We start from the raw sequence: 27,391 nt of genomic DNA, 5'->3' as shown, positions 1-27,391 counted from the left end.
GGGGCGGCCCCGGGGTCGGGATCCCCATTCCGGGCTGGTGGAGGCGGCAGGGTGTGTGCCAGCCTTCCCCCCCCCCCCGCCCCCCCAAGGAGAACCCCGGGAAAGGGGAACTGTCCCCATGGGCTGCGGTGGAGCCAATGGCTACCATTGCCCTGAGTTTCCCCAGGGTTGAAGCCATAACGAGTTGGCGTCGCTTCTGGAACGGGCGTGTTCCCAAGCGAAGCGTTCGGGGGGACGGTGGGGATGGGGGTGCCCCTCCACAGCCGGGAAGCTCCTTGCAGGGAGCCAGGCACAGCCCCGTGTCCCTAGGGACGGGCTGCCATCTTGAAGGCCGGGGGGCCTTTTGCAGTGGCACTCCCACCTGGCTGGGACGCTCCCATTTGAATCGTGTTTTGGTTTTTTGTTGTGTTTTTTTGTTGTTGTTGTTGTTGCTCAAAAACCAGTCCTGTGTTCAGGCTGGGGCGAGGCTGGTGGCGGGGTGCGGGCCGTCCGCTTGCGGAGCTGAGCCCCGAGCAGACTCCGTGGGGAGCCCAACAGGAGCCATTTTGTAGGGCGGGTGGGCCGCCTGCCTGCGGAGGGCCAGGCTTGGCGCTCTTGGTGAGGCCTTGTCCTCCTGCGCTTGGGCTTCGGTATCGCCCGCCCTCAGCACAGCCGTGGAGGCCTTGTGGGGCCGAGCTTGGGAGCGGGGCTGCGTCCCCTTCCCGCAGGGCCGCCATTTCCAGAGGGGCTGCAGCTCTCCGCTGGCGCCCGCTTCCCCCTCAGTGCAGCCAAGCCCTCCAGCCCATGCTCCCCGAGGCAGGAGGGAGCGAGCCCAGAGCCGGCTTCGCATGGCCGCCCCTCTGAAGAGGAAAGGGAGCCATCTTGGGAAGAGGCAGGAGCACGGCGGCAAGGCCGAGCACCGGCCCCATGGCCGCTCTCTGCACGCGTGCCAGCACGTGCCGGCCAGGGGTCCCGGGCTGGGGGTGGTGGGGGGGATTGCTGTGGGGGCCTTTTTATTTTATTTTTGCCCGTCGCTAAGCTCCACGCTGCTGGGGCCTGGCGTTTCTCATGCATGTGGCAGGAGCTGTTGACAAACACCTGTTTCCCGCCCCCCTCCCTAGGAATGCCCTGGGGGCCCCGCGGGGGCTGTGATGTGATGGCGGGGGGCAGCAGGGATGCCCCTTCCCAGGGGAGCCCTCCCCCAGGGCTTTCCTGCCCCGGCAGCAGCTGCGGGATTTGGGCCTCCCTGTTCCTCTCCGAGGTGTGGCCGTCACGCAGGGCTGCCGAAACCTGTCCCTGTCCCGGGGAGGGGACACCGGCCCCCCCCACCCCCCTCCCCGACCAGTCCTGCTTGTCCCTTGGGTGCTGAGCCGCCTGCCCGGCGAGGGCTGGGGCTCGGGAGGGACCCCGCAGGGCGAGCGGGGAGGGGGGGTGCTCGGCGGGCGCGCACGCACACGCGGCGTGCGATCCAAGGCCTTTTTTTATTAATGAGAAAAATGTGCAGGGCTTGAACGATCGCCAGGAACAGATTTATTCTAGTTCCCCAGAAATTAAACTGAAATGAAGGAGCGAGTCAGCCCGGCCCGGCACCCCCTCCTGACTCTGTGCTTGTTTTAACTCTGGAAGAATCTGACTTTGGGGGTGGGGGAGGCGGGGAAGGGGGGGGGATATTTGGGTTTAAGCAGTTCCAGATGGGCTCGGTGCTTGAGGAGAGCCGAGGAAGCGAGCGGAGAGCAGCGCGGAGATTTGGGTAACTGCCCCAGGCAGGAGAGAGGAGGGAGATCTTGGCAGAAACTCCTGCTCCGCACTGCTGGGATGGGATGGAGCTTGGCAGCCAAGCCGCCCTGTCTGTGGGGCGAACCTTTGGATGTGCAGCGAGTAACCTTTTTTGGGGAGGGGGTGGTTTCGGGGTTTTTTGGATTTTGGTTTTTTGGTTTTTTTTAAATATCATTACTCCTTCCCTGGGCTTTTTCCAAAAGTACAACCTGGAAAAAAATGGAGCTGGAGGGGTGGAGAGGGGCCTTTTGGATCTCAGCCTGCCGCAGACGGTTGCCCTGCAGAGGCAGGCCTGCAGCACCGATCACGTTCCCCTCCTTCCCCCGGGGACTTTGGGGCTCTCCATCCACCTGTGCCAGCCCGGCCCGACTTGGCTTGGTAGCCCCATGGGGACACCTGCCCCATGAAGCCATGGCCACAGGGCAGTGGGGCCACGGAAGGAGGTGGCAGGAGTGTCCCCTCAGAGCAGGGCCTGAAAACAAAGGCAGCTTGGCGGGCCGATTTGCTGCCTACGTCCTGGTCGATGGCATTCACAGCGCGAACAGGTCTGGCATCTCCCGATCGGATGAGTTATTTCCGATCGGATGAGTTATTTCTGTGGCAGCGGAGGGCGGCTGCTTGGCCATTCCTGCTGGGGACGGCAACCTATAAATCTCTCTTGCCTGCTGGCCGTAGAGCTCCTGCCTGCCCGGCGTGGCTGGTCACGTTGTCCCCATGGTGGGGAGCTGCAGCGGGCAGCCCCTTCCCCTGGGCCAGGCAAGGACATGCCCATCCCGAGCAGGCAGCAGTTGTTTTAAGGCCAGCAGGGTGTCTGGCAGCAGGCAGGGCTGAGAGGCTGTCCATGGGGTCTCTCCATTCCCCTTGCCTGCAGCCTGGCAGAGCGAAAGCGGCTATTCCCCCTGGGCGAGCTGAAGCAGTGAGCACCGGGGCGCATCCACCACGTGGGCAGGGATGGCAGCTCTTCCCCGGCCGAGCTGACCCTGGCATGGCACACAGGGCTCTGACATCCGAAATCCCCGTGGTATTAATAGAACAGTAATTGCAGTGCAGTGCTGGACTCAGGCAGCTGGCTCGCATCCTCTCCCGGCGTCAGTACGGCCTTTCTGCGGGACTGGGGCCTGGCAGCAGGACCTGGCAGGGCTCGGGCAGCGGGCTGCACGTGTCCTTGGCGTGCAACTGCAGGGCAGGAGCCTGCCATCCTGCAAAAGCTGCAGGCTCCGAGTACCGTGCTTTGGAGGGAGGGTGTAGCATGTGTGCTGGTGGGTGCTGGAGCCTGGCTTGGCATGGCCCCGCTCGCAAAATGGCAGAAATGTGCCCTCCCTGGCTCGACCCGGTGCGTGACTGGGAGGAAACAAACACCCGTCCCTCCCCACATCGCAGGCGCTGCCACTTGATCTGCTTTTCGCAGAGCTGGCACCTGTCCTCTCTCACATGCTTCAGTCTGTCTCGCGGCCATCAGGAAACAGCTCCTGGCGAGGAGCACGCGGCCGGAAAACCCTCTTCAGCCAGTTAGCGACCGGCGGGTGGGCGACGGGGCAGGGCTGGAGGGAGGGAGGGAGTGTTCCCGTCCCCTTCCATCCTGTGTGCCTGGCAGCTCGCGGTCATCCGGGAGCTGGATCTGGCCCATCCAGAAGGTGCAGGGCATTGGGTTCGGATGGGGGGACTGTGAGGGAGATGCAGCTGGCCGATGGCTCGTTGCCATGGGGCCGTCTGCCCATGTGAGGTTGTTATACCCCGGTGCAGGTGTGGGATTGGGAAATGGAGGATGCATCCTTGGCGCATCCCAGCAATTGGTGTCTTGGGCTCTGCTGCCAGCTTACCGTGGTGCCAGCAGGGCCGGGACCGGTGGTACTACCCATCCTTGGCCAGGCTCTCCGGGGCTGGGACTGCCTGCCCTTGTGCGTGCGTGTGTGGTGTGTACAAAGGGGCCTTAATCTCAGTTGGGGCCTCTGGGCCCTGCCATAATGCAGAAATAATGAGTCTATTATTAAGTGCCCACAGTACTTCTTCACTCTGGTGGCTTGCCTCCAGCAGCAGGCAGAACCTGCCCCGCTTGAAGTGGATGTGTCATCATTTGCCTCAGCAAATCCGATCCCCTTTGATGATGGGCCAAACGCCCTTGGCATGAAGGGCCACAGCTGTGATACAGGCCCCATTTTTTTAATTTTTTTTTTTTTCCCCTTCTCTCTTCCCTTTGTTCCCAGTTCGTTGGCAAGTCGTCGGCTCGCCACGGACCTGGGGCAAGCGCGCGTTGGCGGGCATGGGCGGTCTGAGCCCCCGCGTCCCCCTGGAGAGAGACGGGGTGGGGGGCCGGCTCCCATGGCAGCCCCGCGTCTCCCCCCTCGGCGCTGGGGAGCAGCAGGCGCCCTGCTCGGCCTGAGGATGGGTTCCCAGCGTGGGCGGTGATAGGGAGCGCTCCAGCCCTTCCCTTGGGCTGAACCGCACCGCCTGGCCTGCCCGGCCCGACAGCCGGCGAGGGCGAGGGTGGGACCCCGCACAGCCCCCCGGCCTTGCACCGGACGCTTGGGCGGCCGGGCTTGCAAGAGGGGATCCCGGGAGAGACGGGATTCCCGGGGGAGGACGAGGACGCGTGGGCTTGTGCAGCGTGCCAGCAGTGCTGCCAGCCCCGTCCCTGCAGAGGGAGCTGGCAGACAGCGTCTGCCGGCACCTTCGCCAGGCTCCCGAACCCTGTGCCTGGCACCTCTGCCGTGGGTACCCCCGGCCCAGCCTGGGTGCTGCCAGCCCTGCGGGCGCCCTGCCTGCTGCCTCCCTCCCTGGCTGCGGTCTTCCTCGCTGCTCTCCTGGCTCTTGGCTGCATCAGCGAGAGCCTCCCCTCCCCGCAGTGCAGCTCAGGCACGAGGGGCTGCCAAGTGCCGAAACCTCCCAGCACGACGGCTCCGAAGCTGCCGACTGCGGGGTGCCCCGTCCGCGGAGCACGTGCTCTGCCTTGGGCTGAGCAGGACGGGAGTGCTTTCCCCGTGCAGGCAGCACACGCGAGTCTCCTGGCTCCAGAGCGGGGCCGTCCCCTGCCCAGGAGGAAGACGGCCACAGGGTTTAGCTGGGGTCAGAGGGGGAAGGACCCTCCCGGAGGAGGAGGAGGGATCCGGGTGGGCGACATGCTCCGGGAAAATGCATCGCAGGGTCTCCCAGACCTGACGCGCGCGCAGGGCGCTCTGTGTGGCTCGGCTTTTGTGTACGGGAAACACTCGTCAGCGGGAAAAGTGCAACCTCAGGTTCTCTCCCACAGGCAGCTCTTTGTTCCCAGATAAAGGACCTTACACCAAAGGCCCTTTGTGCCGCTGCTCAGAACGGTGCTGGGATTAATTGTACCGATAGGTGCTTGAATGGGGAGCGCGCAAGGCTGCTCGCTCCTGCCATAATATCTTCAAAACCAAGGAGGAAATTAAAATATGCGGGGAGATGCCCCTTTTGGTGGCGTTTTGACTAGCAGGCAGTCACCAAGATTGAGTGCATCCCTAAACAAGCTACCTTTCCTTCCAGAGGAGCACGGCACGGTGGCAAGGGGGAGAGGCATCCGGCACCACTGTGAGCAGCTGCCGCAGTGGAAGCCAAGCCACGTCCTGGGGCAAATGGCCCAGCCGTCGATGCTGTCTACAGGAGCCTGGCGTGGGGTGAGTGGCCCGTATGGCCGGGCCAGGCCACTCGCCCCATGCTGAGCTCCTGCAGACATGGTGCCGTGGTGTGCATAGCTCCCGGAGAGCATGGGCACGTTGCAGAACAGGTTCTTCTGTTTGCGGCAAGGCTGTGTGGGCGTCTTTACTAACTTTCCTCCCTTGCCTTCTTCCAGGATGCTCTGGACTTGCGCGAGCTGCTGCCTTCTCGTCGGGGTGAGGAGCTGGCGTCCTACCTTGCCAGCGCATCCTGATAAAAGCTGGCGGTCCCCATGTTCAAAGGCGAGAGCGTTCAAATCAGAGCCGGTTGGTGGAGACGATTGAGTCTTCCCCAGCGGCTTCATCTTGAAAGAATTTTGATTCTCCCCCCACCCCCCCCCTCTTTCTGGCTCAGCCATCACTGCCGCGCGCGTCTGCCGCTCAGCAGCGCGAGACGGGCTCTCTGGGCCTCTTAGGGGGGGAGTTCAAACGTTTTCGCTGGCCTCAGACCATGCACACCGCATTCCTGAGCCCCTGCGCGGGAGGAAGAGGTCCCCGGCTCCAGATGGGTCCTCGCCAGAGCTTCAAACACGCAGCGAACTGCTGGGGACTCTGCGGAGGTGACGGGAGGGCTGCTGGCGGGGGACCCCTAGTCTTTGCAGCTTGGGGTGTGCCTAGGAGGAGATTTTTGCAGGGCAAGGAGGAGGCAGCTGGAGTGATGCTCACAGTCCCATCCGAGGAGTGAGGCTCCTTCCCTGCCTGGGATCCCACTCTGCTATGGAAATCCTGCTTTTATGTGGGGTTGACCACGGCCTGCTGTACTCGCTGAGTGTAGCGAGGCTCCTGCTGCATTCTTTGCCTTTGCCCAGCTGAAGGTAAGGAGAGGACAACTCCCCAGCGCTGCAGACAGTGATAAAGCAAGCCTTAGGGTGACTTCTCCAAGCTGGTGAAATTGGGAGCCAATTTCCCGTTGACTAATGGGACCAGGCTCTCGCTGTGGTGCGCGGGATTGAGGTGGCTTTGACTCACTGCTTGGCCAGCCCTGACATTGTTCACGTCCCTCCAAAGCACCTGCAAACCTGAACTGGGCTGGGAAACCGCTGGTGCGGCCTCCGAGCCCACCTCTGGCACCATGTGCCGGAGGGAAACAGCAGCTGGCTGCTCCCAAACCACTGAAGCCCAGTGCTTGCCCATCTTCCCAGCTCCAGACACTAGCACATGCCCTTTCATGGTGGGGGGTGGGCAGTGCTTAGCGTGCCCTGGTGTTTGCTGGAGAAAGGACGCGGGACGCAGGTTCGGTGCCAGGCCATCGTGAGATCTCTGCGGCAGCTTTAAGGGCAGAGAGCGGTTTCTGCGGCTCTGCTGCGGCCGGCTTGGCTCAGCATGCCGCTGCCGGCCCTGGGACCACGCAGTGCAGCAGCCTGCAGGGCTGTCCACCCACGACCTTCACAGTGGCAGGCTGCGAGGGGCTGGCAAGCTCCACTGACCCGCCTGGCCCTGCTCGCTCCCTCAGCTGCAGGAAACCCCCGTTGCCCTCCATGCTCGGCCCGTTTCCTTTAGCCGAGTTGCTCAGTGATTTTATTTTTATTATTTCCCCTCCCCACTCTTTCTGTGTGGTTTACATGGCTCTCGTGCCAGCGGCCGGCTTGGCTCTGTCAGTTTTTTTTCCCTCCTCTGCCGGTCAGATGGCAGATGCTGCCAAATTAGGATGCAGGCAGCGAGCCTCCTGTCCGAGCTGTGTCTCTGTGCCGGGCCGGCACTCGTGGGGAAGGGTGCTGCCAGAGGGGACGGCTGCCCACGTGCCCTGTCCTGGGGCTGGGCCAACATGGCAAGGGCTGCCTGCACGGGGCCTGCTGGCATGCAGGGGAGTTCCCGCACACCCTGGGCAGGTTTGGGGAGCAAAGATCCCCTCCCGCCCCAAGAGCAGGGATGCCCGCGCGGTCAGGTCTGGCCCGGCTCTGCCGCGGCTGGCCGCGGTATCCTTGTGCCGCCCTGCTCGCTGGCACACCCTGCCACCCAGATCCCCATCTCCCCGGCCTGACTCACCACCACGGCCGCTCATCCGCACTGGCCCCAGCCCTGAGCACGCAGGGCACCCCTTCCCTGCTCCTCCCGCCAGGTCCAGCCCTGCGGCAGAAACACCCACCCAGCTGCCTGTGCCAGGAGCGGGGCCCTTCGCCGGCCGGACCCGCGCGGGGTCTCCGCGCCGGGACTTGGCAGCCTGGCGTGCTGTCAGTGCCGAGCACGCGCTTGGCTCTGCTCCGCCGCCAGCGCGGCGTGCCTGGGCCCTCGCGCGGTACCGCTGTGCCCTTATTAGGGCAGCCGGCGTATGGGGCCCGTCCCTTGGAGAGGTATGAGCTGCCCTGCTCCGCAACCTGCTCCCCCGTGGCCGCGGCACCGGCTGCCTTCCCTGGGAGCCATCCTGGTGCAGGGGTCTGGGGAGCACGGCAGCGTCTCGAGGAGGTCTCGTGGCTGCACGGAGCTGCGCTTGGGCCCCTGCCGGTGGTCAGTAGCTGATGCTGTGGGGAAGGGGAGGGGAGAGGAGAAGGATGGCGGTTTGCTGCATCCCTTGGGCAGGCAGTGCCTTGGGACCGGGCAGAGGCTGCCCCATGGGTGCCCAGCCCTGTCCTGTGCATCCTGTGCCCTGGCCCTCCTGGTGTCCTCGTCACGAGTTCCCCTGCGTTACCTGCTTGGCAGACGGCTCCTTCCTTCTCTCTCTTTGTTTTTGCCACATGCCCCTAGTTTGTGTTTTTGAGAAACAGCAAATAACCGCTGCCCAATAACCACCTCTGTGCAAACGAGCCGGTGTCGGTTTGTCCTTCCTGTTGTAGATGCTGTCTCCCTGACCCTCTCCTGGCCGGGGAGCTGGCACCATGAGGGGTTTTCCTCACTCTGTCCCCAGTGCTGTGTCCGCTGCCAGTGCCGCCAGCCCACGATGGGACTGTGTTTGTGTTTGCTCCACACGAGCAGCCTGGGCGAGAGGCAGGCTCGCTGGCCGGGCTGGGATCCTGGCAAACAGCGAGGCAGGTCAGAGAACCCGCGTGTCCCAGATGTGCTTGTTTATCTGTGCCGCAGTGGCACTCGCAGCCTGTGCTCCTGGCCCGTCCGTGGGTGCTGGCGAGCTGCTGGCAGGTCTCCCCGGGGTGGGATGCGGGAGGAAGGTGTTTACCTCCAGCCAGGCTTCATCCGAAACCTGCGACGCGTGAACATTTCCTTCCTCCTCCGCACTTCCTCTGTGGCTGGGTCAGCCTGTGGTTTTCCTGGAGTGGAAGGAAAGGAGTTGAAACTGCCTCTTGCTTCTGGGGCTTAGCCGTGGTGCCTGGCACGGCCAAGCTGCCCTGGCATGTCCTGTGCCCCAGCCATCGAGAGCAAGCGGCTCCCAGCCCGCTGCCAGCTCTGGGGGCTGGAGAGCCATGGCTCCCTGCGTCTCAGGGCTGGGCGGGCTGAGGGACAGACTGATGGACAGCCCTTTGGGAGCTGTGCGGGGTCTGGGATGGGGTCATGCCTGCAGCCGGGGAGGGGGATGCCCTCAGCAGGGAGGCGTTTTGGAGCTGGGCCTGGGCCTGGCTCGGGGCAGGCACTGGAGCCCCTCCGAGCACACCGGGGTCTGTGGGGGACTGTTGCCCAGCTCTGGTATTTGCACCCCTTTGCCCCAAAACCCCCTGGGCCGGAGAGGGGCCAGAAGACCCCAGGGATGCCTGCTGCCCTCCAAACAGCCTACAGGGCCATCCCTGGAGCGGGGGTTGCAGAGCCAGCAGCCCACGGAGGGGCCGTTGGCACCAGCCCCGGAGCACATCGTCATTTTCCGTCCTTGCGTTTCGCTCCCGGTTTTTGCGTGTGGTGCTTGCGCGGAGCCGCGCAGCTCTGCCCGGGATTAGCGACAGCTGCCTGCAATTGCAGCTCTTCCCAGACAAGCGTCTCGCTCCCCCAAGGCTGGGGCTGGGGCTGTTTGGGGAATGCTGCTGGGGTGGTTTGTCTTGTAGTCTGCTCCAGGAATGTTGGCCAGACGGTCAAATTCTTCTCCCCTCTTGTAAAATGAGTGATGTGGGGCGTCTCTGGGAGAGCAGCCTGCCAGTCCCTCCTCCTCTGGATAAACCTGCCTGGCCCGCACCGCCCTGTCATGGGAACGGGCCCTTTCAACCCCAGCCACAGTAAATACGCGCCCTGCCAAAGCAGAGGGGGAGGGCGCGGATGGGGGGGCCCGGTCTCCCTCCTTTGGCACCCCCTTGCACTGGCCGGGAGGCACGGCTGGCCACACCAGCGGCTGGGGGTGGCAGTTCGTCCCTGTCCCCCCCTCACCACCTGGTCGGCTCCTTGTCCTGCTGCTTCCCCGCTCCAGCACGGCTCTCCGGGGACGCCTCGCTCTTCCTGTTCTCCTGACGGGAGAAGAGAAATCTGGAGTCTGTCTGCACCGCTCCCCCCTCCTCCCACCACGTCTCACCCCCCAAGTTGCTGTTTTCCGCAGAAATGTCAGGCTCGGCTCTCCTCTCCCCCACTCCTCCTGTTTTTTTCCCTCTAATCTTGGCCTTCGTCTCCAATTACTTCTTTCTCTCCTCCCTCTCTCTCCAGAGACCCTGATGGACACGAAGTGGGTGACCTCTGAGTTGGCATGGACAACTCATCCAGAGACGGGGGTAAGTCTGGAGCCAGCCCTGGTCCCGACCTCCAAAGGGCATGGCTGGCCCCGGCCCCACGGGAATCGGGCTGCTCGCCAGCACCTTCACGGAGCTGGCTGCGTCTTCCCCCTTCCCTCCCGTGCTTATCCTCTCGCGTCACAAAACCATCTCCTCCTGACTCCGTGCCGGCGGAGCGGGAGTGCTGTGGTCCCTGGCCCGGGTTGCTCTTAGTCACCTTGAAGACCAGGAGGGTTGGGACGGGTGGAGGTGCAGCTGCTTCTCTTCCCTGTTGACTGTTGCCTGGTCCCCCCCACCCCGTGCCGTTCGTGATGTGTCTGTGGCACTGATCGCCCCTTCTGGGGGTCTAACCCGCTCCCCTTTCAATCACAGTGGGAAGAAGTCAGCGGTTATGATGAGGCCATGAACCCCATCCGCACGTACCAGGTGTGCAACGTGCGGGAGACCAACCAGAACAACTGGCTTCGCACCAAGTTCATCCAGCGCCAGGACGTCCAGCGCGTCTACGTGGAGTTGAAGTTCACCGTGCGGGACTGCAACAGCATCCCCAACATCCCCGGCTCCTGCAAAGAGACCTTCAACCTCTTCTATTACGAGTCGGATACAGATTCTGCCTCTGCAAACAGCCCTTTCTGGATGGAGAACCCCTATATCAAAGTGGATACAATTGCCCCAGACGAGAGCTTCTCCAAGCTGGAGTCCGGCCGTGTGAACACCAAGGTGCGCAGCTTTGGCCCTCTCTCCAAGAATGGCTTTTACCTGGCCTTCCAGGACCTGGGAGCCTGTATGTCCCTCATCTCCGTCCGGGCTTTCTACAAGAAATGCTCCAACACCATTGCTGGCTTTGCTATCTTCCCGGAGACTTTAACGGGGGCTGAGCCCACTTCTCTGGTCATCGCGCCGGGCACCTGCATCCCCAACGCAGTGGAGGTGTCTGTACCCCTGAAGCTGTACTGCAACGGTGACGGCGAGTGGATGGTACCTGTGGGAGCGTGTACGTGTGCCTCTGGATACGAGCCCACCATGAAGGATACCCAGTGCCAAGGTATGCGCGTGGCAGAGTGACTGTGGCTCTTGTCCCCGTGGACGCGTTGGTGCAGAGGAGGTGGTTTTGCGTTGAGCTCAGTCTGTTTTCAGAGGCTTGGGAGCTGGGCAGGCTGCCTGAGGAGGGAGCAGGGTGGTATTTCAGCAGACTAGTCTGCTATTTGACTCAGCACCTAGAAGCCTTAAAGCCTTCGTGGTCTGGACTAGCGTGGTGTCTGCTGTGACACGCTGGTTAGCATCCGCCGGTGCTATCCTCTGCAGGATACAGCTCCTTGCAGGGGTACAACCGTGGCTCAAGGCATGGTCCTCAGCAGGAATTGGGCACGTTTAAGCCCCTGAGCATTACCAAAACCTCCCTCTCACCCCTGCTGCCATGTCCAGCGTCTCCCCTTTCTCCCTCCTGTGGCGCTCGTGGCTGGGGCAAGTGATTGTTCCTGGCAAGCATGATTTTATGCTGCTTGTGCGGAGGCACTCGGAAACCCCAGTGGTGAGCGGGGCCATGCTGCACTGGCTGCGGGAGAAGCCATGCAGATGCATGCTCCCACTGCCAGCACTGAGGGCTTGCAGTGGGGAGAGTGGGGAGCGGCATGAAGGCAGGGGAGCCAAAGCTCCCTGTCCCTGCTCGGAGGGAAGGGAAGAGCATCCTGTACATGGAGATACTGGGGATGGAGAGCCACCCTGAGCAGCAGGGTAGCCCTGTGCGGGTCCTGCAGCTGCCGTGCTCTCCCATGACAGCTTTGGTGTTGCTGTTTCACCCCAGGTTGGGTGTATTCGTAAGGAAAAATCTGCCCAGATGGATGTTGCTATCCCGTGGGCCAATTTTGTCCTTGGGAGCTACCTCTGGCACGCAGGACCCTGCCCTGGGGTGGCTGGGGTTTAGGGCAGCAAGGTCACCGCTCCCCTTCACTGGAGGCATTGCGCAGGGAGCAGGACGCCAGCTGGGCCCCCAGCGCTGGATGCCTCGTGCTCGCCGATGACGGGATGCTTGGCGCCGGCCCTTTGCTCTTGGCAGAGGCGATTTGGGACGGCCCGTGACGTGGGGCTCGGGCCAGGCCAGCCTCTCCGCTGGCTTTGGGAGCAGTTTAGCTGTTGGCCATACCGCTGCGGCTGGTCGGGGAGAGCTCAGCCTCCACAGGGCCACGGCTCTGCTGGGGAGCCTCCAGCACCAGCAGTGCCAGCACAGCCCTGACTTCAGTGCCCTGGCCCTCTGCATCAGTCTTGCGAGCAGCCGATCTGGCTCCTCCTGGGGCAGATGGACACCGGTGCCAGGCATCCATCACTGGGTGAAGAGCCCACACTTGAAAGTGTGCGCTGGTGTCCCTGCTCCTGGGGAGCCGGTTTCCTTCTTCCTTGGGCTGGGAGATACCAGACCGTACAGGGTATTTGCTCTTTCCCAGCAGGGAGTGGGGTTTGGGCACAAGGTGACACCGTTTCCAGCCAGCATCTGGGCTGTGCTGAGCGGGGGCATCTCAAGGAAGGACCAAGGGCTCCTCAGGGCATCGCTGCAGCCCGAGGCGAGGTCCCCTCTCCACATCCCCCGAGCCAGGCAGACACGCATGTGGCGGCTCTCTCAGCGCCTTTGATTTCCCCCCGCAAGCCCTGGCTTCTTCCTCAGCGTGCAGGGAAGCCACACTGAGCCGCGGGCACGTCTCCATCCGGCAGCCTGCTCTCTCGCTGGGCAGAAGCGGCGGTGTCCTCACGTTTCTCTGGGAAAGTTGTGCTGCGCTTGTAGGATCAGATTTTCCGCCATATGATCGTGTGTTTTAAGTGGAAACAGCTGAAGAAGGGCTGGGAGAAGCTGGAGCCACAGCTCCCTTTTCTGCTCTCGGCTGGATGTTCCCTTACCCCATTTTGGCAGCCCAGTACCGCTGAGAAGGCTCTCGGCCCCCGCGGCGTGGGGAGAGGTGCGGATGCGGCCCCACAGAGCTGGCGTTTTGGCAGTCCCGCCCCGGGGAGCCGCTGAGGCTTCACCGCACGGGTGAGGAGTGCTCTGGAGTGCCAGATGGCATTTTAATAAATAACAATACCCAGTTACTGCTTAGATGGGATAAGCCCTGTTGTAAGTCTCCCTCTTTCCCCAGACTTTCAGTGGCCTTTGAAGATCTCCTCCTCCTCCTCCTCCTCTTTATCTCCATCCAGAGCCAGGATTAGACCTCGCATTCAGACCTGTTACAATGCAGCTTGTATCCTGGTCCCTCGGGAGCCGAGGGCTCATCCCGCCCGGCTGAAGGCAGTTTCTTTGGCATGCTTTGTAATGCGATACGCCAGGCTGGTATCTGGCGCTCTAGTCCTGAGTTGCCACAGCATTGATTTGGCATCTCGTTCTCAGCCTCATTATCTTTATTTAATTAGCACACGGCCCTTCTGGGGGTTGTGCCACTTCCCACACGCTCCCCGCCACGCAGATCTGCAGAGGCAGCTCTTGCAGGATGAAGAGGAGCTGCTGGCCAGGGAGGGGGACGAAGGTTCCCACATGCCTCCACAGGCAGGGGTGCGCTGCCTTCGCCCCCTCGCACACGGAGCCCTGCATCCCCTGGGGTTCAGCCTTTCCCCCAGCCCCGGCCCTTCTTTTGGTTTGCAAGCGCCCAAAACGTTCGGGGGATTTGGTGTCAAAGCCTTCCTCGCGTTGCGCAGGCAGGCGGTGGGAGTTTCCTTCAAGCAGTGCGGGGCTCCCGGCGCAGAGCAGCCCAGTGCGTGGCACCTCCCCAAAAATGGTCCTGGGCACGTGCTCCCCGCGCCGGATTCACCGGGGTTTGCACCCCTCGTGTTGCTGGCTTCACCCAAAGACAGAAAGGTTTGGGGTCTGGCTGGCCTCCGTACCAGGGCTAGCATGAGCCCCCTCCTCGCATGGCCCTTGGTGCCCACGGTGGGGTCCTGAGGGGGGCCACAATGTCCCCAGAGCCTATGCCCTGCTCAGGAAGGGGACTGAGGCTGTGTGGTGCAGTCGATGGACACCAAAACCATAAAAGCACCCAGGCAGACAGTGTGCAGCGTGATGCTATGCTCTCCTCGGACCCATTTCTCAGCTTTTTTGATGTCCCTTTTCTGATGGCACCAGGCGCTGTATTTTTGGGCACAGTCAGTAGGTGACAGCAGGTCAAGCTGGGGCCAAAATCTGAATTTCTGTGAAAATAAATTTCCCTTGCAATCAGTGACTAATGGAAACATCACCTCGAATTAGAAAAAAAAAAAAAAAAATGCCAAGCAAGCATTGCACTTGCCAACTGTTTGCAGCTTTGCATTGCAACACGGGCTTGCTGCATGAAACCCAGGAAGTGAAACTGCCTGCTATTAATTGCCTGGGCTTCCAGATCAAAGGCAGCTCAGCAGCGCAGGCAGGGGAGAGCTGCCGGTTTACAGCCAGGCAGCTTCACAATGGGTTGCTTGTAACACGGTCGAGGAAATCTGCCCCTGCCGTCCTGCCTGTGACCCACTGTGGCTCAAGAGGCAGCTTTGCTTATTGAAAAATTTTTTTTTCCTTTAAAAAAAAAAAAATTTGGTTTCCCGCCTGTTCTTTGGATGCCACTGTTCAAATCCCTGAGGGCTCTTTCCCTTCTCTCCCCTTCAAATTTACTCCATTCACTTTTGGACTGTGCTAGTGTGAAATATTTCCACCCAAAGGGTAATTTAAAAAAAAAAAAAAAAATCAAGTGCCTTTTAAGAGAGACTTAAAAAGAGAGTTACCGCCTCAGCTGTAGCCAGGCTGTTGCTTCCACGGCTCTAATCCATCTGCAGCCGCTTACGAAAGCGGGAAGGGAGCGAGCCGTGCAGGTTCATAAAGCACAGATCGTCCCAGGCAAACTCGATTGCTGCCTTTAGAGAAATTACAGGGTTGCTGGACAAAGGGATGTGATCGGTTTAATTTATCTAGGCTCAAGCGAGGCGTTCTGCTTCAGTCCTACAGGGAGAGAAATAGCTGGAAGGATGCTGCCCGGGCTGGAATAGCGTCGTGTGGATGGGAAAGCAGTCGAGACCTGAAACAGGGTAGTTTGGGGCTGGTATTTCCCGATGTGCCATGGGCTATCCCTTCTTCCTTCCCTCCCTTTCCCAAGGGAGGGGACCCCAAAGTTTTGGGGATGTACACAGGGTTCGTTGCTGCTTGCCCGCATCCCATGCAGTAATGGAGGCTGCCTGCGGGATGAGTCACTGCTCGCTGCTGCTGCCAGGAGGGTTTTATTTCGGTGTTTTTTTCAGCTCCCTCCCTTGGACTTTATTCACCAGGGTGGGGACTGTATTTGGGAAGAGTGCCCCCCTCTTCCCCCAGCCCTGTGCTGCAGCTCTGCAAGGCAGGATCAGGCCCCGGAGGTGGGCGGCTGATGAAAATCCCAGAGGGGCTGCCAGAAGCAGCCAGATGGCTGGCAGCGGCTGCCGTGCCATGCCGTGCCGGGTGTGCGATGCCCTGTAGTGGGTGCAGGGGCAGTTTTGCAGCAGCCCCAGGGCTGCGTTACTGCCCCCCTCCCTCCTGCACCCCACATAAATCCCCTCTGCAGCTGATCCCCGCTGTCAGGCCAGGCTGCGTCTCCCTCCCATCAAACCAGCGGCTCCTCTTCAGACTGGGGAGCTCCGCTTCGGTTCCCTGACCTGTTATCCTGTGGCTGTCAGTGACTGTCATGTTCTCCCCAGAGGTGACCGCAGCCTGGCACCAGGAGATGTGATCTGTGTGCGGAGGTTCAGGGTGGTTATTTTATTTGAGGGCACTTCAGCAGGAAAAGTGCTTATGCAAACCTCTCGGTGGGGAGCGGGGAGCCTGGCTCCCCGGCTCCGGCTGGATGGAGTCACGTTCCCGCTCTGGAGCTCCCAGGCTCGTTCCCCAGCGTGCCGGCCAAGACAGTGGTTGTTGTACAGGCAGTTTCTTGCAGAGAAGAGATGACACAGCGGCTTATCCACCGGGGACCTGGGATCAACTTTCAGCTTGGTTACAGCCTTCAAATGTGGCGGCTGAGAGCTGTCACGCTGCCACTGAGGTCTTTATGCTGTGATTTATTAAACAGAGTTGGAAACTTAAACACTGGAGTGCATCTGGGCCTCGGTCCCTCTCCTGCTCTTCCTCTGCTTAACAACAGGGCTGGGATGTGCCTCATCCCCCTCCTGCCAGGGTAGCATAAGGGTGCGAAGAAATGACCTTTATCCCTTCTGCCTGCGCTGGGCACTCCTGCAGGATGGCAGGCAGCTGCCCAAGGACGGCACTGCCCATCCCTTCCTCCCGTGTCCGGGAGCGCGGGAGGTCACTGTCCCCGCTGTGCCTGTAACCCACCAGGCACCGGCTGGTGCTGAGCATGCAGGAGGCCAGAGGCCATCATCCCTCCTGCGTCCTTTGCAGAGCACCTTACTGTCCCTGGCTGCCGTGTCACACTTGGACTGTTGGCTTCTCAAAGCTCTGGTTGCTCCAGCTTCACTCTCTCCCCAACAAGCCTGTTATTTCAGGGGGTTTTGTCCCTGATGGATCTGGGCTCCTGTCCATAACCGAAGCATGTTTGGCAGCTTTCTGAGCCCAGAGCGTTCCTGTCCAAGAGGTTTCAGTCATCTCATTCCTCAGCAATCTGGTTCCTTATGTGTGAATCTGCATCCACCCAGTTTGAACCGCCCGGGACTCTGGCTGGGGTGGGTCTGCCTTTGCTGAGGCTGCTCCACTACCTCTGGGCATCTGCTGTCCATGTCTTTGCATTTCGTGGTGGCGAGGGTGGCCTGGGCTGGGGGTACGGGAGCCCTGGACTTGCTCACTGGGGGGACGGTCTTCATCTCTCGCAGAGGAGCAGGTCTGCGCACTCCTTTGCCCTTCAGCCTGTGCAGTCGGGATGGGCTAAGCTTTAATTTCCAAAGGGAAGGCCCAGAGGCTGGGTGAACTTGGGTCAAGGAGCTGGAGCGAGTCCAGCCATGTGGTCGGTCCTGTTTTGACCAAAGAAGAGTCTCCTTGCCGGAAGGCTCGTGCCCTGGGAGTGGGAAGCAGCTCCTGCCACCCATCCAGGCAGGGGGGCTGGAGAGCGCGCGGTCCGCAGGTCCCCTCCTTGGCGATGGGGTGCCTCCCCCCCCGATGGGGCTGCTCACACATCCCCTTGCCCGGCAGCACTGCGATGGAGTGGGGCTTCTCCCCTGGGGCTGCTGCTGCTCGGTGCCTGGGCAAACTGGGGTGCCAGGACAGCACGCCGGAGCTGTGTGCGGGTCCCCGCGGGGCCGGCCAGGCAGCGTGTGACTCAGCAGCACTCCATGCCCCACACATGGGGCTGCAACCAGCCGGAAAACTTCCACGGAGGGTGTCACGAGATGCCTCATAGCAGGAAACTTTACTTGCTACAGCCTGGTGAAGCACCGGGAAACCTCCTCCTGTTTACGGGGTGATGTGCGACAGGCGTGGGAGGTGGGACAGAGCTGCCGGGAGGGTTACGTGCCCTCGGGAGCTGCCCTAACCCCGTCAGGGCAATGAGGATGTGCCCCCCTCCAGGGCCGTCGGTGCTGATGCGGCCCTGGCCGTGGCAAACAGGGTGATGCCAAAGCAGAGCCGGCGCCAGCAGGTCTCTCACCGCTTTGGCCAGCTGTGAATGCAGAACACGAGACCCACTTCCTTGGGGCAGCACTGTGATAAATCAGGCTATTTCAAGGTGTGGGTCGGGTTTCCGAGGCCACTCTGCCCCTTGGCTCAAGTGCCATTAATCCTTTCACGTGCCCCGTGTTACAACTAAACACCCCGTGGTGCCAGCCGGGCCAGATCCCAGGACTTGTGGCTCCTTGAAGGACCCTGATCGGAAGCGGGGGGGTAGGAGGCGGCAGTGATGCCGAAGCAGCTCTTTAGCCAAGGACCTGCAGGAATGTTTTAATCTCGCTCAGCGCTCCACTTGAGCCAGCCTCGGCCTCGGGAGGTGCCACCGCCCCGGGGGCTGCGAAGTGGCTGAAGAGCCCAAGGCGGAAGGTTTGGGGCTAAGTGGCTGCATTTCGGGCGGCGGAGGCCTCTCGCAGGGGCTGCTTATTCCAGCCTTATTTCCCTGGAGAACGGATCGCTGACCCTATGGAGGGTGCTGGGCCTGAAAACCAGCTGGGGAAGAGAGTGTGGCAAAGCCCTTGGAAAGTGCAGTGAAGAAACAAAACTGGGGACGTGCCTTCCTGGCTGGACCTGCCGTGACCCCCGTACTGCTGGTGGCGACCAGCTCTTCCCATCTCCGACTGCCCCAGGTCTGCTGCCGGAGCACAGCGTCTCCTGGGCAGAGCTGTGCCTGCGCTGGCGGGTGCCCCTGCCCTGTGCCAGCAGCCTGCTCTCGCCTGCCCTGCCCGGCCAGGGCCACGGCGTCCCTGGGCATGGCTGACGGCAGTGGGAAGGCTTGTAGGTGGCCTTCAGTCCTCAAGCCACTGATCAGAGATTTGGCAGGGCAGCGAGGAAGGGTCTGCCCGGCCTTCGGGGGAATCGTGGATGTTTTCTGGGTGCACTTTATAACTCAGGTCTGTTTTCCCTTCCTCCAGCATGTGGCCCGGGAACCTTCAAGTCTAAGCAGGGGGAAGGTCCCTGCTCTCCCTGCCCTCCCAACAGCCGGACCACCTCGGGAGCAGCAACAGTCTGCACGTGTCGAAACGGCTTTTTCCGGGCAGACACGGACCCCGCAGACAGTGCCTGCACCAGTGAGTCCTGCCCTGGGCGAGGAGGGGAGGCAAGGGGAGCTGTGGAGGTGGCGGGGGTCCGCATCTGGGGCAGGGGGAGCGTGCTGTGCCCATGCCAGAGGTGAGCCAGGCATGGGGGCATGCCATCCCTGACCCCCAAATTCCCTCCGCAGGCGTCCCTTCTGCCCCTCGCAGCGTCATCTCCAACGTGAACGAGACGTCACTGGTGCTGGAGTGGAGCGAGCCGCAGGACACGGGTGGGCGGGATGACCTGCTCTACAACGTCATCTGCAAGAAGTGCAGTGTGGAGCGGCGCCTGTGCACCCGCTGCGACGACAACGTGGAGTTCGTGCCACGCCAGCTCGGCCTCACCGAGCGTCGCATCTACATCAGCAACCTGATGGCCCACACCCAGTACACCTTCGAGATCCAGGCTGTGAACGGCATCTCCAACAAGAGCCCCTACCCTCCCCATTTCGCCTCTGTCAACATAACCACCAACCAGGCAGGTCAGTGGAGCTGCTGGAGAGCAGGGGCTGGCTCTCCGCCGCAGAGCAGAGCAGGGATTTCTTGCTGTGACAGCCTTGGAGGCTGCAGTCCTTTGTGCTGCCGTGTTACTGGCTCTCCGTGCCTGCATCTAATCCCCTGGGTGAATTCTCCTCTCCGTTTAACGCATGTCCCTGGAGGACATGAGATCAGAACGCATGCAAGTGGAGAAGGGCAGGGTTGGCAGATGGTCCAAAGAGCTCTGGATCTCCTAGACCTACCCCAGAGATGTTATGCCTGCTGCGAAGGGAGGAGGAAGGAAATGAGATTTCTCCCCTGTGGGCCTGTGAAGGCTCAGCACCAGCTCAGACCTTCACAGCCAGCCGAGCGCTCTGCCGTTCCCTCCTTCCTCCCGCTCTGGCCCAGCTCCAGCGTGCTGGTAATCTCCAGCCGCCGCGCTCTGATCTGATTTCACGGGTCTTGTCGGTGGGGTGGAGCGCAGAGCTCCTGGTGAGTGGAGGAGGGGAAGGAGCCCTGGTTTGGGCTGGCAGGGCCCTTCCCCGGACCAGTTTGCAGCTAGGTGTGGGGTGAAGCATTACCTCGGTGCTATTTCCGAGGCTCTCCTTGGTCTCTTATCACCTTGGCTGCAAGATGCTGAGACCGCACCTCCCTACAGAGACTTGTGGGAGGCCAGTCTCAGAGCTTTTCCATGCCTTTCCACCAAGGTTATCCAAGCAGGTCCCAGGCAGACAGTCCCCTACACTGATGTGGGATGGTGGAGGGGGGAGCCTGGCACAGATGGCTCATTCCTCCCCTGCCCTCTTTCCTAGCGCCGTCTGCCGTGCCTACGATGCACCTACACAGCAGCACCGGGAACAGCATGACACTGTCGTGGACTCCTCCAGAGAGACCCAATGGCATCATTCTTGACTATGAGATCAAGTACTCGGAGAAGGTAAAGCAGGAGGCAGAGCAGCTTTTTCTCTCCTCCAGCCTTTCTGGCTGGCCGTCAGCACTGTGTCAAAGGGGGGTCCCTGTAGAGATAGTGCCTGGGGGATGTGGGAGCCAGCAAAGGGGGGATTGCTTCACAGAGGTGACACCCACATGTCTCCCCTACAGCAAGGCCAGAGCGATGGCATCGCCAACACAGTCACCAGCCAGAAGAACTCAGTGCGGCTGGATGGGCTGAAGGCCAATGCTCGGTACATGGTGCAGGTCCGGGCACGCACGGTGGCTGGATATGGCCGCTACAGCCTCCCCACAGAGTTTCAGACAACTGCAGAGGACGGTAGGTACCAGGGCTGGGCTGCCTCTGTCCCCCAGCCCTCCTATGCGTGCTCCTTTCCCAGCCTGACTTCGATTCCTGTCTCCCCCTCTGTTAGGCTCCACCAGCAAGACTTTCCAGGAGCTGCCTCTGATAGTGGGTTCAGCCACTGCAGGGCTGCTGTTCGTCATTGTTGTGGTGATCATCGCTATCGTCTGCTTCAGGTACTGGCTTTGCAGAGAAGGGGGATTCAGAGCTGGGTTTGGGGGTTGCTTGTGTCTGCCCCAGAGCTTTTCCCCTGGCCTGTGGGCAGAGCTCTGGCAGCTCCAGTCTGAGAGCAAAGGACTGGACCTGGCGCACATGGGTACCAGAGCATGGGTCCTGTGGGAGGACTGTGCATCTCTGCTTCCCCAGCACCAGCTGGGGCTCTGCCCAGGCTCCTGCCATCCTCTGTCAGCACAACTAGGCCATCTTCTCCCATTGCACCTTGGGTGGAGGGATGGCTCTGCTCACAGGCTGCTGGAGGGGAAGCTCTCTGGCATAGGCTGTCTGTGCTGGGATTTGGAAGCTGGCAGTCAATGTCTTTGCCCCATCAGGAAAGGGATGGTTACTGAACACCTCCTCTCGTCTCCTTTGGGCAGGAAGCAACGCAACAGCACAGACCCCGAGTACACGGAGAAGCTGCAGCAATACGGTGAGTGTGAGAGCCCAACAAATGGGCTCTGCCCGCCCTCTCCCAATTCCAGCCCCATGCGCAAGCGAAGGGGCAGCCCTCGCTAGCCAGGGACCGGGAGGGATGGGCTGACAGCTGGCCAAGCTGTCTCGGCATCTGTCACCCGTGTGGCATCCCTCCTGGTGATGATTCCTCTGCCATTGCAGTCACCCCTGGGATGAAGGTCTATATTGACCCCTTCACCTACGAGGACCCCAATGAAGCCGTCCGGGAATTCGCCAAAGAGATTGACATCTCCTGTGTCAAAATCGAGGAGGTCATTGGAGCAGGTAAGTCCCAGGGCTGGGCACAGCAGCAGCTGAGACTGCCACCCCTTACCCTGCCGCGTGGCTCACCGTGCCTCCCCCTTCTCCCCTTCCCCAATGCAGGGGAGTTCGGCGAGGTGTGCCGCGGGCGCCTGAAGCTGCCTGGCCGCCGTGAGATCTTCGTGGCCATTAAGACGCTGAAGGTGGGCTACACGGAGCGGCAGCGGCGGGACTTCCTGAGTGAGGCCAGCATCATGGGCCAGTTTGACCACCCCAACATCATCCACCTGGAGGGTGTGGTGACCAAGAGCCGCCCCGTCATGATCATCACAGAGTTCATGGAGAACTGCGCGCTCGACTCCTTCCTCCGGGTGAGCATCCGTCCCCTCCTGCCCTGGGCTGGGGACTGCAGCGCATGGGGGACAGCAGCTCCGAGCCCTCCTTCTCCATCTCTCTGCATTGTTGTGCTGGTATCCCCGGGGTTAAGCTGTGCATAGACATCATGGGGTGGGGGAAGAGGGGTGGCTCTAGGGTGGAGGAAGGTGGCGGTAGCACATTGGGATCCTTCCCCAGTCTGTTCGGGCTGTTGCAAACCCCTCTGATCTCTACTCTTGCAGCTGAACGACGGGCAGTTCACGGTCATCCAGCTGGTGGGAATGCTGCGAGGCATCGCCGCTGGCATGAAGTACCTTTCAGAGATGAACTACGTGCACCGGGATCTGGCTGCCCGCAACATCCTGGTCAACAGTAACTTGGTCTGCAAAGTGTCTGACTTCGGGCTCTCTCGCTTTCTGGAGGATGACCCGGCCGACCCCACCTACACCAGCTCCCTGGTATGGGACACTCGTGGTGGATCCACCGATCTGGGAGTCGGGGGAGACGCCTCAGGTATGTGCTAAATAATGGAGCTGTGTATCCGTGCAGGGGGGCAAGATCCCGATCAGATGGACGGCTCCTGAGGCCATTGCCTACCGCAAATTCACTTCAGCCAGTGACGTGTGGAGCTACGGCATCGTCATGTGGGAAGTGATGTCCTACGGGGAGCGACCCTACTGGGACATGTCCAACCAGGACGTAAGTGCTCCCTGGGGAGCGGGGAGCTACGGACTGCCCCAGGGGGGAGCCCGGGTGGCTCACAGCCTGCCTCCGCATGTCTCTCCCCAGGTGATCAATGCAGTGGAGCAGGATTACCGCCTGCCACCCCCCATGGACTGCCCCACGGCGCTGCACCAGCTGATGCTGGACTGCTGGGTGCGGGACCGCAACCTGCGGCCCAAGTTTGCACAGATTGTCAACACGCTGGACAAGCTCATCCGCAACGCTGCCAGCCTGAAAGTCATTGCCAGCGTCCAGTCTGGGTCAGTGCCATGCCTGCTTCCAGTCAGGACTTCCCCAAAGGGAAGGGAATGCTGGGGTGGTTGGGACTAGAGATGTGAGAGGGCAGGGATAAGAAATCTCCCCCGCTTCCAGTTACATCTCTCTGTCCCCTGCTCCCTGTGACCTGTGGCTCTCTTGTGCTTTAGCATCTCCCAGCCACTCCTGGACCGCACCGTCCCAGATTACACCACCTTCACCACTGTGGGAGACTGGCTGGACGCCATCAAAATGGGACGGTACAAGGAGAACTTTGTCAATGCCGGCTTTGCCTCCTTCGACCTGGTGGCGCAGATGACTGCGGAGTAAGTACCCGCTTGTGGAGGAGGGAGAAAGCTGGGGCTGGAGCTGCTCTACACTGTCCCTTGTCCCTTGCCACTCCAGCAGCCGCCACCTCCTGCCTGAGCATGTGGAGGGCTGAGTTGTGCATGGGGTTTTCCCAAGGGAGTTGAGGTCTGGGATTCAGCGTGCAGTCCCCTGTGGTGTTAGAGGGACACTGAAGCTTGGCAGAGGGCTGTAAGGAAGGTGGATGGGTCCCTCGGCCGCAGCTAGATGGGGCAGGGCCATGTGCTGGTATTGGTGCTGGCATGGGGGCTGAGTCTTCATCTTCTCCTTGCAGAGACCTGCTGAGGATAGGGGTGACGCTAGCAGGGCACCAGAAGAAGATCCTGAGCAGCATTCAGGACATGAGGCTGCAGATGAACCAGACACTCCCGGTGCAGGTTTGACCGCAGGGGACTCTGCATTGGAACGGACCGAGGGAACCTGCCAACCAGGTTCAGTTTGCGGTGCAGCCCGGCTTCCCGTTTCCCCCTTCACACGGCGCTCCTCTGCCTCGGACGGTCGCCTGGGACGGGATGGGACGGGCTGCCCTTCCCTGGATCAGAGGCACTCGTGCCGAGAGGGAGCCCAGCTTTTCGTCCCGTGTCCTGGAGCGGCGAGGCAGCAACGCATCTTCATATTGAAGATGGATTATGGGACAGAGATGGCACATCCCGCTTCCCGCCCTGTCTCGGTGCTCATCGGTTTGAAGAGTTGTTCTGCTTCTTGGATTTCTTTTCACCCCCTCTTCCCCCCGTGTCCTCACTTCCCTCCCCTCCCCGAGGCCACAGACTGTTGACCCATCCGCTGAGTCCGTCGGATACGTCCGAAGCCTTCCCTAACTCTGGTCCCCACCTGGAAGCAACCGGGGGAGGCCGAGCCAGCGACAGGGCCGCGGCCATCGGCCCCAGACAATCACTCCTCTCCTCTAGCCCTGGCGGCCCCTCCGCCCGAGGGTCTGCACTGGAACGTGTCCGAAGGGAAGGCTTCGCTCCCTTTCTTGGCTTTGCACGCCAGAACCCGAACCCCATGAGATTTACTATGCAGGGAGTTAGGCAAAAAAAAGAAAAAAAAAAAAAGAAAGAAAAAAAAGAGATATATTAAAAAAAAAAAATAAGAGGGAGCAGAAAGGGGAGGGAGGGGGACCAGGCGCCCAGCTCCGCATCTCTTACCCTCTTGGTTCTCCTGGCCGGCTCTGGACTGCAGAGCGAGGCCGTCAGCACGTTTGCACAGGGACCCTCCGCCCCCGGACCGACGGCAGCCGCGCTCCCCCCTCGAGGGGCCGGAGAGCGGGGCTGGGGCGGGGGCTGCGCCGGGGGCCGAGGCCCGGTCTCCCCCAGCCTCCTCTTTTATGCAGAAGGAGCGGGTGCCGCCGGCGCGGCCGCCCCGCTCCTGACACACGCTGTGATTGCTGCCAAAAGACTCACTCACCTTTCCCTGAGGATTCACTGCAGCCCGGTTCCTCCAAGCCGAGGGAGAGACTCCCAGCGTGCCTGAGTGTGCGTGAGTGTGTGCATGCGTGCGTGGGTGTGTGCTGGCCGGCAGGACTGTGTGAGGCAATGGGCAGAATAAAGGCAATAAGAATTTTACTGGAGTTTCCTTTGCTCGATCGCGCTCTCACTGGATGGGCCCGGCTGCCTGCGGCTTCGCTGCCCATCGGGGTCCTCCTCCTCCTCCTCCTGGCCGGCCCCAGGCTGGTTCTGTGCCCCTTTCTGCTCCCCCCATCTCTTGCTGTCGCGTATTCAGGTGGTCCCGCAGGGTCCCCCTCGGCACCAGTGCTGCTGCAGGGTCGGGCCAGGCAGCGATGCCGTACCCAGCCTGCAGCGCCTGGGGACCCAGCGTGCTCCCCTGTGGGGCGTGTAGGGTGGAGGTTGAGAGTCCCAGGGCAGAGCCAGCCGTGAAACTCCCATCTAATGCACTCAGAGATGCTCATCATTTTTTTTTCCCCATCCCCTCCTCAAGTCAAGCTGGAACTGTGAGAACCAAACCCGGTGTGCAAAAACTGAGCGGAGAGCAGCCGTGCTCGCTGGCCGTCCCAGCGCTGGAGGGTCCCCGCAGCCCCGGGGCTTCTCCCCGGAGCGCCGGTCCTCCTCTGCTCTCCCCGGGCAGGAGTGTTGCAACAGCCGCCGGCATCCCTGCATCACCGGCCTCGCTCCTCCTCTCTGTGAAATGGCAGCTGCTGAGCCAGGTGGGTGCATGCCAAGGCAGCCAGCTCCGCTGCAGGCAGCAAGGTAACCCCCCCGGGGGCTGCTGTCCCTGGGAGAGCGGGGCTGGGGGGGTCCCCATGCCCTCAGCCCAGGGGGATTGCACCCTAATAGCTGAGTGGGACCCCCGGGTGCTCCTGCTGGGGGTCCTAACAAGGTCCTTATGCCCCCTTGGCAGTAGTACACCTCGCTGGCTCGCTTACAGGGGTGCTTTGCTGGCGGTGCAGAGGGGCGAGTGGGTTCTCCCTGAAATGAGGGAGTGCACCCTTGCACTCCCCCACTGTGCTTGGCCCTGGTCCCCCCCCCCCGCCCCGGGTTGGCCAAGCAGGTGCTATTTTTCCCCTTTCCTTGAAACTCACCTGCCCTTGGGTTTCTCATTAACCCCGTCCTCCTCCCCAAGGAACAGTAAACAAGGCCGAGAGGGCGGCTGGCAGCAGGTCCTGTGCCAGGGAACAGGCTCCCCGCATCCCACCGTCCCTCCTCCACTTGATGTATCAGGGATGCTGGCTGCTGGGGACACCAGTTTCGCTGGGGTTTCCCAGCCCTGCCCACCCTGGCTCGCTCCCCACCCTGGCTGCTCCCTGGCCTCGGCCACGGTGGGACCCCAAACGGCAGCGCTGGGCAGACCTCCCCCCTCTCCCAGGTTAGGCGAAGCAACCTGGCATTGGGAAGCTTTTAAGAGCAGGTGGCCAAATAGATGTCAGACCTCATTTTGGGCTTGCTAGCCCCCTCAGCCCCCCTGGCTGGAAGCTCCGTGGGGGTCAGGGGCTGGCCCTGCCACCCTTGCTCCCCCAGCCCCTGTGCTGCAAAGGTCCTGCTGCTGCAAGGTTTGGGGTCCCACCGGTCCCAGTGCATCCCAGGCATCCCCACCTCAACCGTCCAGCCTGGCCTGCCTTTGCTACTCATTTTAAACAGCAAACCCACAACAAACCCCTTCTCCCAGCCTTCTCTGTGCCCACCCTGCTCCCATGGGGCAGGTCGCAGCATCCCTGCAGTCAGCCCCAGGGTCTTCCTCAAGCCTCGGCCCCCCACGCTGCCCGATTTGCACCCAGGGCTGCACCCAGCAGCTCTTCACGTGCTGTACCTGCCACCTCTTTTCATACAGATACATATGGGGGAAAGCTGTGTTTGATGGTGAAAGAAAAGCAACAGTGAAAAACAGCAGCAAGGGAAATTAATGCGAGCGTGCGTTTGTAAAAATATTTTTTAACAGAAAGACTTTTTTTCAATTAAATTATTTAAGGAATTTTATGGAGGTCTGCGGTGCCTGTGTGGTTCTTGGGGGGCTCTGGGTGGCAGGGAGCCCTGCGTTGGGTGGATATGGGTGTGTTTGGGCACTTGTGTGAGTAAAAGCAGGTCCGTGGCAGGAGGCCCTCGGCCCCACATGGGTGCAAGCCGAGCCCAAGCCTCCCCAAAGACGCTCCCCGCCACCTCCCAGGGCAGCCGGTGGGCGAGGACCTTTGAGGGGCTGAGGGGAGCAGGCGATGCTCCCCGAGCCGGCAGCCCTCGGGTGCCACTGCGGGGACATCGTGGGGCAGTAGTGATGGGGACAGTGTGGGGTGACCCTTGGGGAGCGTGGTGGCCAGGCTGGGGTGCGGGGGAAAGCAAGCCCTGCCTGCACCCTGCCTGTGCTCTGCCTGCACCCTGCTCTTCCCCCCTCCCAGCCTGTGCAAAAGAGCCTTTTGTGCTGCTGGGTTTTTTTCCCCCCTTTTAATTCCTAACCAGGAGATTAAGGGAAGACAAAGGCTACGATTGTTCCAGCTCTGCAGAGAGCTGGAAAGTTCGGGGAGGGGGGACCGTCCCTTTCCAGACAGGCCCAGAGGAGGGGGACGCGCCCCAGGTGGAGGGGCCGGGGGGCAGGGGACGGACGACACCCTGGGAGCGGCAGTGGGGGGTCCCGGGGGCAAAAGCACACCGGGTGCTAAGGGGTCCCGCTGGGGTGGGCTGGGGGCTCAGGGCTCCGGCGGGAGGGTGGGAGGCTCTCCGCAGCAGAGGAGGAGGAGGAAGGCTGGGGATGATGGGTTGGCCGGCTCTGCCGGCTGCTTGGCGTTTTCCCTGCTAACTCTTGGCTGACACCTCGACGACTTGGCAGGGAGAGGATCCCGCAGCCCCGTCAGCCGCCTGGGGCCGGCGCAG

General features: G+C 61.6%; 1 protein-coding gene across 2 annotated transcripts in view; it reads left to right on the top strand.

Annotated features, from left to right (window-relative positions):
- EPHB3 (EPH receptor B3) overlaps positions 1–24,638 on the top strand; it is a 28,707-nt gene extending 4,069 nt beyond the window's left edge. Inside the window, exons 2-16 of one of the 2 annotated variants that reach the window (XM_052804199.1) lie at positions 9,936–10,000; positions 10,373–11,045; positions 18,494–18,649; positions 18,802–19,137; positions 19,945–20,069; positions 20,234–20,402; positions 20,497–20,602; positions 21,020–21,072; positions 21,258–21,380; positions 21,480–21,727; positions 21,974–22,189; positions 22,281–22,430; positions 22,521–22,714; positions 22,880–23,035; positions 23,350–24,638. In XM_052804199.1, coding sequence (XP_052660159.1) covers positions 9,936–10,000; positions 10,373–11,045; positions 18,494–18,649; positions 18,802–19,137; positions 19,945–20,069; positions 20,234–20,402; positions 20,497–20,602; positions 21,020–21,072; positions 21,258–21,380; positions 21,480–21,727; positions 21,974–22,189; positions 22,281–22,430; positions 22,521–22,714; positions 22,880–23,035; positions 23,350–23,458 — 2,879 coding nt within the window. In that variant the 3' untranslated portion in view covers positions 23,459–24,638. Of the gene's footprint in view, positions 1–9,935; positions 10,001–10,372; positions 11,046–18,493; positions 18,650–18,801; positions 19,138–19,944; positions 20,070–20,233; positions 20,403–20,496; positions 20,603–20,974; positions 21,073–21,257; positions 21,381–21,479; positions 21,728–21,973; positions 22,190–22,280; positions 22,431–22,520; positions 22,715–22,879; positions 23,036–23,349 lie in introns of both variants that reach the window. The other variant, XM_052804198.1, reaches the window with a different exon arrangement.
- Positions 24,639–27,391: the final 2,753 nt, after the last annotated feature.

Source organism: Harpia harpyja, chromosome 12, assembly GCF_026419915.1.
Source record: "Harpia harpyja isolate bHarHar1 chromosome 12, bHarHar1 primary haplotype, whole genome shotgun sequence".
In the NCBI taxonomy this organism is placed as follows: Eukaryota; Metazoa; Chordata; class Aves; order Accipitriformes; family Accipitridae; genus Harpia; species Harpia harpyja.
This window is presented reverse-complemented; position numbering and strand designations above follow the sequence as displayed.